The following is an 11,169-nucleotide window of genomic DNA, read 5'->3' as shown; positions in this document are numbered from 1 at the left end:
TAATGCGCGCAGATGCGTTCGGTGGGGTGTATTTCCTGCTCGTTTGAAAACTCGATGTGCGCAGAGCTTACGAGCAAAAGCCGACCGAGACAACGTCGCCGCAAGCGTAAACGAGAACGCTATCTGTTCGAATTCCACTCTGCGCAAGACCTCAAGGCCCTCAAGGCGGAAGCGGCCCTGCCATGCAACCTCGACGCGGTCGCCTGCGGATGGATCACGGAGCCGTTGCCGGTATCGCTCCTTGAGAGACGCGCCTGCGTCGCGCACGCGTCGATGCTGCGCCGTGCAGCTGTCCTAGGACGCTAAGGCACGCCAAAGTCGAAGCGCAACGGCCCACCGGCGCCAAACTGGCGCTCGTAGGGCTCACGCCACGCGGCGTCGCATTCCGCGGCCGATCGGGCCTCATGGCTCACCGCACACAGCACGGCAAGCGCCGAAGCCTGCGCCGCGCATGTCTGGGACGGCCGCCTGACAAGGTCGAGGCGCTGAGGTCACGCATCGACGTAGGCGAGGATCGCCCCGGAGAGGAGGTCCCGTGGGAGCGTCGCGAGCCGGTCCGCGTCGTAGAAGTGGAGGACCAGCGACACGAGAAGCGCTCGGTTCTCCCGCGTCCACGTTACGCTCGCAGGTCGTAGGGTCGGGGCGGTGGCGTCCGGTGCCACGGCATCGAGAGCCGGCCGCGCCGCAGCGAGCGCTGCGCGATCGCAGTGCTCCTACGAGGTGAGAAGTGATAATTTTCAGATATTTCATTCATAAAGATGAAGACGCCGATCGATGCGAGCGCTTGGAGCACGCGCCGGAGCTGGAGTTGGAGCGAGTATGCGTCCGGAGCATCTTGGAGTTGATTAATTTCGTATTCTACACTCTCTAGCCCGTACATCACAAACACTTCATCGTCAAACAACGCTGAATAAATTGAATCAATCTTCGACATGAGTGCGAGCCATGCCGGCTCCTACAGCTATTACTACTAGTAGTATTACGTTACAAATGATTTGTGTAAAGCAGATCCGAGTTAATTTTGACCCCTCGAGCTCTAGCTAGAGCTCTATGTGAGCTATTGACCAGGGGGTGGGGAAGGGCGCTGCGACGCGGCGGGTTGTCGAGGGTCTCGCTTTAGCGCGCGTGCGACGGCCGCGTGTCGCACCCGCGCGGGACCGCGCGGCGCGTTACGACGGTCGGCACAAGTTCGGGGGCGCCCCCGCGCTCGCGCACGCCCCGGGCGGGTCCCCGCCCCCCCCCTGGACCCTCCGCGGCCCACAGCGCGTGAAAAAAAAAATTGAAAAAAAAAGTGACCATAGCCCGAGCCTCTGAAAGGTCAAAATTAACCCGGATCTGCTTTAAACCCCCGGGCCACCGAAAAAGGAGCTATTCTATGCTCGCGGAGCTGCGCGCGCGACGTCGGGTCCTAGCCGCCTGGGCTCGTTCATCTTTTCGCCCCGATGGCTCGGGTAGGTCGTGGGCAGGTCGAAGGGCCAAACTCAGGCGGTAGGCAGCCCTTCGAGGGGGACCTTAGAACAGGCGGCAGCCCGTGTGCAGCCAACACGTGTTCCCAAAAGAAATCGCTTTGGGGAAGCGGTCTACGTACCCATTCGGCTGAAGCACCGCCATGGCGGGGCCCTACGGAGCCAGGACCCCGGGCCGGAGGTCGGAAGAAGTTCGGAAATGGGCTGCCGAGGACGCGCGCGCAGGATGGACCTATCAATTCAGGGGCGAGTCCTATCACCGAATGACGGGCTGGCCGGAGCGAGGCGGTCGGGCCGGGCGACGACTCTGGTTTTTATGATATAACTGCATTACGCTGGCTAGCGGTATACCTCTCTCTCTCTCTCTCTCCCTCTCTCCCCCTCCACCCCAAGCCTGCTCAAGGCCGGGCGCAGTGGCTGGAGTGGCCTACTGCCTGACGCAGGCGAGGACTTCCAAACTCCCATCAAAGCAGAAGATACCACCCTGGAATGACGTCCCAGCTACTCTAACGTTGGCCGAGGAGACGGCACTGAGGCTGGTGTACATTCCACAGCCATCTACATGTATAGTCCGGTCCAACTTGAAGGTGTTCAGATCCCAGACCTTAATACTTGAATCCTTTGAAGCTGACACAACCTTGTTTTGTTCGTCCAGGAAAATAATTCCAGTGGCATCTTGTTGATGCCCGTGCATTTGACAAAGCGCGGCCCCTGGTTTCCTTCTGTCCCACACCCGAACCTCGCAGCCTTGCCGGTTGAAACCTTTTGACGTCGTGGCAATTAAGTGTCCATCACCAGACACATTAGTTGCTAGAGGAAAGAATGTATACGTACCAAAGACTTGCACGGCCTCTTTGCGTAGATTCCGTGTATCCCACAAGCGCAGTTTGAGGTCTTCACTCCCCTGTGCGAAGACTGGAGTACCAGGGAGCCAACACGTGCACGTGACTACATTTCGTGGTATACGCACAGAACCCCGCTCAGCGCCAGTGGTGGCGTCCCACATTCGAACGCTACAATCACGAGACCCTGAGCTGACTATTCTGCCGTCGTCGCTTACGGCAACAGCAGTCACGTTTAGCTCATGCCCTCGAAATACACTAACGGGACTGTCTAGTTCTGCCTCGACGTCCAAGGACCACTGTGCAATAGTCAAATCCCTCGAGCAGCTGTAAATAAGCCCAACATTAGAGGACCGTGCCCCTGCCACACGATTTACGGTGGAATTATGTTTGCCCAGTCGGCGTGAGCTTGTATTAGCCACGTCGTACATGATCACGAGACCATCTGAGTCGCATGTTACCACTCGGTCATCACAAAGACACAAGGAACCCAACACGGCGCCACTGTTTTGGCGAGGCAAAATCTTATGCATCTTTGCAGAAGGTTCGCATGTATTTTGCTTCGGACAAACCAGCCCCATAAGGCGGTCAATGCTCCAAACTAAGTCGCTGACAGGCGTTTAATGCGAGATCACCAACGAATCCCATAGATCAGCCCTTGACTGCCCTGGCGGCACTCGACGTTTGAGCCAATTGTTGGAAATACACTCACAGCTCCAGCCCACTTGGATTCTCGTTCTTAACGTAAACGTGGCCCTTATTGTAGGAGTGTACTGTATTGTTGTAGGGTAATGAAACGACAGGCAAGGATCTCCTGACTTAAGCTTCCCCCATCAGAGTTTGGCACACAATATTTTCTCCTTCTTACCTATACTGAAGCTGTGTTTCTCGGCCAGTTTCTCTGCTTTCTAGAGAGATAGAGAGTTTTGTATCTCCCTAGTGGCTCGCTGGTACAGAGCCACCCAATGTCCTTCCCCTCCTTAATACTTTCTAACCCTGTTATAGTTGCTTCCCGCACTGTAATAGACGGAGAGTCTTCCTGGACCTAGTGAGGCAGATTCTCTGCCCGTTCGTCCAGTAGCCCCAGCCTGAGCCCCCGTATACTACGGCAGCTGAATCTCGTTACTTTCTCTATGATTTTCTCCTCCTTCAGCCACTTTAGCACTTGCTCCTCTTTATACGCGTCGATTCCAGATGTTTTGAATGTTCTACCACCCTTAGGTTTCTTTTTGCGTTTCTTGCGTTCTTCTTTGGTCAGGTTAGCTTCAATGCCGCTGAGTCAAACCAAGTATATGTTTTCTGGCCCTTGACAGCATTACCTGTCATATCCTTCATAACATCAGAGATCCATAACAGATTCAACTTGGGAGCTCGTTCTCTGAACCCCTCAGGTGGCACGTGAATGTGCATATTTTTAAACTTTTTCGGATCCTTTGTATCAAAATTGCATTGGGAGAATAGGGTTCGACTAGACTGGTCAGTTGCTGCTGTAGCCTGTGTATCGACTGTCTTACTATGATGGATAGCATCAATTAGAAGTTGCTCTAGGGAGGATCTCAGTACTTTGGGATAGGAAAGGAAAGAGAAAGGGAGGAGAGCCTCCTCAGTGGGGAAGGTCAGTCAGGGTGGCAGTAGGCTCAGTAGGCTGAGCCTATGGTCCTATAAAGAGGAAAGTAGACCCTGAGGGTAAGTTGAGGTAGAACTTGAGGGTAAGTTGAGGAAGAGTTGGGAAATAATCCTCGAGGCCCCCCTATCATCGCGACGTCACACTATAGAGATGACACTGCACTCTCCCTTATCTTGGACTTCAATGTTCGTAGTTACCCTAGTACGCCTCCTAGTTTGGAGTATTATTCTCTATCGAGTTCAAGTTCAAGTTATTAACAGTGACTGAAATTAAACGACTTTCAATAGTACAGCTGTACTTGCAGGGCGATCCAATGCGTGCCCGTTTGTCCGCCACGCGCAATTCGTCAAATGTAGACATCCTTCTCGCTCGGGCAGGCAGTGGACTATTCTCAGTGGGATCAGAAGCGGACTGCGGGCTGCAGGACTCTGATGACACAAGTCTAGCCACTACCTTCTGCAATGATAACTTTAAATGGCGTTGGTATCGCATGATGGCCGGACTGGATAATTCTGGCGTGCATATTCAGTTGCAGCCACGTAAGTTTTACAAGCTTTCAAGAATTCTTGGTCAAGGCGGCTTTGGAACTGTGCTACAATGTCATCAACCGTCAAGACTCCTCACGCAGTCAGGGAAGATAGCTGCAGCAAAAGTTGCAATCGTGACCCAATACGATGAGGTAGAGTTTGAGCGGGCCGCTATACGCCTTGCCACCGAGACAGAAGTTTTGGGACGGTTGCGATCGCTATTCATTATTTCTCTGAAAGCTAGCTATGCATTCAATAATGAGTTCTGGCTAGTTATGGAGCTTTGTGATGGTGGTACTGTCAGCGACACTCTCATGGATTTGAGATCCACCAGTGAGATTGGTGCCATCTGTGCCTGTGTGACCAGTGCTCTCGTCCACATCCATAACATGGGGATCTGTCACCGTGATGTCAAGCCTAACAACATCCTCTTGCACACCAAGGGCGCCGCAAAGCTCGCTGACTTTGGGAGTGCCTGTGGATTGGCATCAACAATGGGTGAATGTGCCAAGCTTCATTTTGAGAAGTTTGTAGCAGGCACCTTGCATTACCTCGCACCGGAGTGCTGCTGCGATCGGCCGACATTTATTGAAGCTCGATCAGAAGCGCGAGACGTCTGGGCTCTGGGTATTTGCGCCAACGAGATGTTATATGGGATCATCCCTCGTAGTGAAAACAAAGATCCCCGTGCTCTTATCCGCAATTTGGGTCCGCCATCCTTTGATCTTCCACCACCTAGCCGAGTCTATTCATCGTCGTTCATGCTTAGACGCGTGCTTGATTTTGCTGGCGCGTGCCTTCACCATAAGCCGAGATGTCGCATGAATGCGATAGGCTTATCAAGTACTGCTCTGGTATCGCCCTACTTGGAGTCAGCCGGCCGACATCTCGCTATCAAGGCTATACGAGCTCTAATTTCCCGCCGGGCCCTCCGGGCAGGTGCAGGTAAGTTGGGGTAGCTTCGCGCACATCCGAGTCTCTCGGTGCAGGAGGAGGAGTCGATTGCAGGATCCAGATGACTGCGGCATCCACAAGGTGGACTGCAAACCCCCCCCCCTCGGGTATGGGCGGAGGCGGCCTCGGGGGCTGTCCCAAGCTCCGAGCCAGCTTGAATCTTTTGGTCAGGGGATTTCGACAGTGAGAATCCGGCTTTTGAACGACTCGATGCCTCCGAAGCGTTGGTTCTCGCCGCCACCGCTGCGGATTACAGGGCAGGAGCCCGCAAGGGACCACACGAGGGCAAGTTACACTGGCAAGGGCTCAGGAACCGGAAACGCCCGACCGCGCCGGGGGTCAATCGCAAACCGCTCACATCCCACTATGCCAATACGGCTCGCTTCATTCTGCTGTCTTAGAAGCCAGCTTCGAATGCAATCCAAAACTCGGCTGTCTCTTCTGATTCCCAGATGACTTGATATAAGTTTGAGTCGTCGTCGTCAGGTTGTATTTCGCGGAGCAACTCAGAAACAGCCTGATTGGACCTAGAGAAACAGCCTGATTGGACTTCAGCATACTTCAGCATGGTGCTCAGACACGGCTTCAGTGTGTGATCACATAGACCCAAATTTTGTTTCCCTGATAGTAGCACCGACCCAGAAAAAGGACTTGAAGCGAGGATTGCGTGAACTTATCCATAGGACACTATTAGATGCTAGGTCGTTGTGGTCATAGTCGACGATTCTCTCCCTAAGTGATTGGTGATGTACATCAAGATGCTAAGATTTGAACAGGACACTAAACAAGGTAGATATCTCCACAAGACCAACGCAATGTCGCATCATCCACTAACCCCATAAAACTCAGTTCATATAACGCAATGCATGAATAAGAATCCGCTCTAGATTTACTGTCAAAGGGTTGATCAGAGGGTTGCTTGGCGGAAGCTATGGTGGTGGGATCGCACAAAGCCTGTCTGGACTGTACCTATGTGAATTAAACATCATATGCAAGTGCAGCTAAACACAAACTCACTGATGGCCGGGGTTTCACCGGAACCTGCATCACAACACGGGCTTGGGGTCTGCCGTCATACCTGTGGGAAGCACCTGTGAACTACAAAATTAATGCCAAACTTGGTTATTGCCGGCGCAACCAATCAGCACACAAAACTCCTTCGCTCTCATTGTTAGCATGGCAGCAATTACCAACCCAAACGAAAGCGACAGTTGTAGTGACAATAATTAGAACGCTGTAAGGATGAATTAGCTTCGAGTTTGGAGAGAGTGGCACTCGTTTCCCCGGTTTGAAACACAGCTTCGGTGCACACATTGACAGACCATTCAACACATGTGAGGCCATGTGGTAAACGAGTTTATCTTCAATGAAAATGTTCTCTCGTTGAGGAAAATTGTGATGAGCGCAATTGCTACTTATGGTCAAGTTGGGGAAGCGTCTCCCAGCCCACAATTGCACCGTGAATCCGGTATTCGGCTGACAAACTGGGCGACGACCGCGAACGTAATTGTACCTTAAAAGTGGCCAGAAGTTGCGCGGAAAACAAATGCAAACATAAGAAGTACACTGACAGCAATGAAAAAGCAGAATCCCCGCACGCTTCCTTTAACCCCGATACATTTCGCCACATGAGAAACGCAATACAAAAGGCGCACGATCGACTGACGCCTCTTGAACAATGAATCAATACGCGCCCGCCTTCGTCCCAGCTATGTTGAAACTGGGTCCCAAAAGAGGCGGTGTCACAGCGCTGCAACTCACACGCGTTCGATGTAATCAAATACGAAATATACGAGACACGCCAAGTCTTCACGCGAGCCTACAGAACAAAAAGTTCAACCGGTTGCCACGTAGTAGTTCTACCGTCGTCATTGATGGGGAGCGCTGCATACTTGACACCATCTCTTGAGTGCAGATTGAGTACGGTGTTGCCAGCGCAGTTGACAACATGAGTTATCTGATGTGAAACGATAGAGTCTAGATCATGAGCAACAGCGGCGCTACTGACATACACGAAACCGGAGATGACTTCTGAACAGACCTGCTCGTACCTTACAGGGGGAGGAGCTGACGGGGATGGGAAAGCACAACACGCAGTCTCACTCTACGAGTTTTTCTAATTTCAGTGTGCTCTCTTTTTTCCTATAATCATTAGCCATTTACAAACGGCGCACGAATGCGGGTCGCATCGTATCATTGGCGGGCACAGACAACATTAACTGAAAGTAGGATAGTTTCCTTGGACAGGGAGTCGACCTATGGGGGGGGGGGGGTGCAAAGAATATAGACTGACCTTGATGTCTGTCTCTCTCTCTCTATCTCTATATCTCCATGACTATACTGTAGTACAGTACGCTACACTACCACTACCCTACTACCATCATGCTAGTACTGTACCTACCCTCAAGACACCTATTGAGCAAAGACCCAAGATGATAGAGGCCATAGCAAAAGAAATTCATGACCTCTGTTCTATTGGTGCGTTTGAACTAGTTCCTATGCCTGATCGCGCTAGACCCACTGACTCAAGAATTGTCCTCAAGGTCAAATACAGAGCCGATGGAGCTTATGACAAGCACAAGGCTCGCCTTGTTGCGCGCGGCTTTCTGGCGCGCCTTGGCGTAGACTTCTTCAGTACTTTCAGTCCCATGGCTTCTCTTACCGCTGTGCGAATGATGTTCTCCCTAGCTGTCAATCAAGGTTTCGATATTTGGCACTGCGATATTCCACAAGCTTTTATACAAAGTCAGATTAGATAGAGAGTTTTGTATCTCCCTAGTGGCTCGCTGGTACAGAGCCACCCAATATCCTTCCCCTCCTTCATCCCTAATGGGAAGAGGAGGTACTTGTTGAGGCCGCTGTTCTGGAACTTGAATCCGAAGGCCTCGAGGGTGTGCTCGGAGATGAGCGACGGCCCGACGCCCTGGATGTGGCTGTCCGCGGGGATGTAGAAGTGCGTGTTCTGTGCCATGACGGGCACGTCGCGGCAGCCCTTCGAGGCGTGCGCGGTCCCGCCGCCGTCGAGTAGCGTACCATGGAAGACCTAGGTCTTCAAAGTTTCGGAGAGACTTAGATCTTTCGTTCATGGTAGGGTAATGATTAATGGCCCGGCCAGCGCGCAAGACGACATTGAGCTCTCCTATATACTATCTTGCAAAGTCGCGGAGCCTGTGTCCGAGCAGCAACATAAAACTTTTAATGAGTGGTCTAAAGCAGGCGCAGCGAGCAACCTCAATCAAACGAGTGGCCGACAGCCCGCGCAGCGGTAGGCCGGCTTGTACAGAACCAAAGGAATCCATGGGGCCGAGAACGAGACCTCCAAAGTTGTAGTTTATGGCCATTTTAACATTCTGCGGCCTTAATCAGCCGATATCTCGGGACGGAGTAGCGCCAAGATTGTAGGATTTTAACCTCAGCCAACTATGTTCTTGACAGCAACACAGCCATCGAGCTGCGGGAACTTGGAGGAAAAAATCTTTGTGTTTGGTGAAATGGTTCAACTGACCGTGGATGGAAATGCAGCAAAGACCAATCCAACCATGTGCTTAGTAGATGCAAATGGGCTGCTTGTCCAAGGCACTTTAGATAACGCAGATCTCGACGGCGCTTTCTACTCCGAGGGATATTTCGATGGATGCACGCGTATGATCGAGGTGGGATTCTTCCAACGCATTGAATTTCTACCCCTCTGATGTGGTCTTATCTAGGAATTATCAAATCATAAAGGATCTACTGATTCCAGAATTTCCGAATGGCTTCTAACAGAGTTGTCGCACAGGGATGGGGAGTTAGACAGTATCGTATCTTCCCTAACGAACGCAGTATGGGATAATTACAATGGGCTGATGGTTGGCATGCACCACATGGCTTCAATAGAGCAGGTGACTACCTATGAGAATGTGCAGGCGAGCAATGCTCGGAGAAAGTTGATGGAAGCAAGGAGCAAGATTATTAATGACACACTGCGGCTCGTACAGGCTCGCAGGCGGCGCTTTCGTTTGGAGAAAATTTGTACTGTGGCAACTAGTACTTCAGACCTGTTGAAGATGAATGATGCTTCTGGTAACGCAATTATGGCACGCGATTTCACAACAGCACTTGCGCTTTCTCATTCTTCTCGTCTATCACTAGCAGATTCAAACTTATCAAAGCTCGTGGTTTTGGATTCTGCTCGAGAACGAGCACAGGCCATTGTCCCATTGTCAAGCTCCACCGTCGATGATGCTCTCGCCAGTTTAATACGAGAATGCGTTGTTTTTGACGAAGCCAGGTACTCTGAGATCATATTAGCTTACACCGTGATCGATGATATTATCTACGATAAAGGACTTGCGGTCCCTTCACCGCGGCTTGCCAGATTGAGCAAACAAATTGAATCACATGCGATTTTACGCCTTGAAGAAGCTGCTGCTAGCGCAAATATTCAAGGCAATTCTATTGGGAAGACAGTTGTTGACCTCTCAAAAAGTTTCATCACCATCATTAACTTGATCCGCGACGCTGCAGTATGGCACTGCAAGTCTTCTAACGGAGAAACGCCCTCGAACGTTGCCGAAGTGGCTGCATGGCAAGCGACCTCGGGGCAAGTCCAGAGAGCTGGTCGCAGCTTGTGTCAGGTTGTTGATCATATTTGGAGTCGGTCGAGGCGCGTCATCATCGAAATCATTGCTGTCGACGTGGTGCCAGTCCCGGACTATGGCGAGGTGGTCGATGTGCGGCGAAGACCATCGCTCGCCGATGTCAGACTTTCATTAGACGCCATTGAGACCGTCAGGCAAATAGCTGCGGTCGACAATGACATGGACAGCAATTCAGATGTGTGTGATCTCATCTATCTTCCATATTTTAAAAGTGTACGAGCTGACATCTTAGATAGGCTGAAACAGATGCTTGCTTGTGAACCTTGGATTCCTGTCGATGTCTTTAGTAGAGACTGCAACGAGCCCGTCCGAGCACTTGATTGTGCAGCAATCATGAACGATATTCAGACCATAGTCACCAATGCACCTATCTTTGATCAGGTTCTCTCACTATTAAATCAAGACTCTTTGTTCCCCTGGGAGGCTCGCGTTGCTCAGCTACACCGCGCAAACATCAGGAGCATATCTCAATTCAATCAAGTCGCAACGCAGGCCGCCTTCAATGGCGTCCAAAGATCTGCAGTTAAGTTTGTGCAGGTCGTTATGTTGCTTGAGGGTGTGAACTTTGTGGCTGTCGAAACATTGTTTGAAATTTTTGAAACTTACCTCGCGGCCGTTGCTGCAACGCACCTGTCGTATGAACACGCGGTTGAACTGACATGCGAGCGGTCGTCGGTGCAACTCGCTCGTCTCATTGATCCTGCGCAATGTCAATTGGGAAAGGCAAATAATATCGATGATGTCTATGGTGCCATTGTTGCAGCGGACTCCCTATTTATAGTTCAAGAAACACTTCTTTCTTCCACTAAGGCTATCTTGAGCTATGACTCTAAAATACATCAAAATTACCCCACGTGGGACAAACTGAAGATCGCCACAAGTGTTGGTTCAGAGTTGAGAACTGCTATTTATCGTGCAGTTGGCTCAAGACTTGTAGATTCACCAGCCATATTGCAGGCTATCAGTTCGCTAGGTGTATCTGTGTGGCTCAGCAGCGCAATTCAAGAAGAGTGTAACTCCTATGTCTACGCGGTCGTCGCGAGGCTCGAAGGTTTATGGGCCTCGCTTACTCGAGCTAATGATGGAGACAAGCCACCATTTTGCGGTCCCTCG

General features: G+C 51.3%; 2 protein-coding genes across 2 annotated transcripts; one reads left to right on the top strand and one right to left on the bottom strand.

Moving 5' to 3' along the window:
* Positions 1-1,995: 1,995 nt before the first annotated feature.
* On the bottom strand, positions 1,996-2,643 carry AURANDRAFT_3654 (hypothetical protein; the record flags this gene model as incomplete). The annotated part of the gene is made up of 1 exon (XM_009042506.1): positions 1,996-2,643. A coding segment is annotated over one exon (648 nt), but the record flags the coding sequence as incomplete, so codon positions are not given.
* A 1,818-nt stretch (positions 2,644-4,461) lies between these two features.
* Positions 4,462-5,292, top strand: AURANDRAFT_13451 (hypothetical protein; the record flags this gene model as incomplete). Its single annotated transcript, XM_009042545.1, has 1 exon — positions 4,462-5,292. A coding segment is annotated over one exon (831 nt), but the record flags the coding sequence as incomplete, so codon positions are not given.
* Positions 5,293-11,169: the final 5,877 nt, after the last annotated feature.

Source organism: Aureococcus anophagefferens (genome assembly GCF_000186865.1).
Source record: "Aureococcus anophagefferens unplaced genomic scaffold AURANscaffold_33, whole genome shotgun sequence".
Taxonomy (NCBI): domain Eukaryota; class Pelagophyceae; order Pelagomonadales; family Pelagomonadaceae; genus Aureococcus; species Aureococcus anophagefferens.
This window is presented reverse-complemented; position numbering and strand designations above follow the sequence as displayed.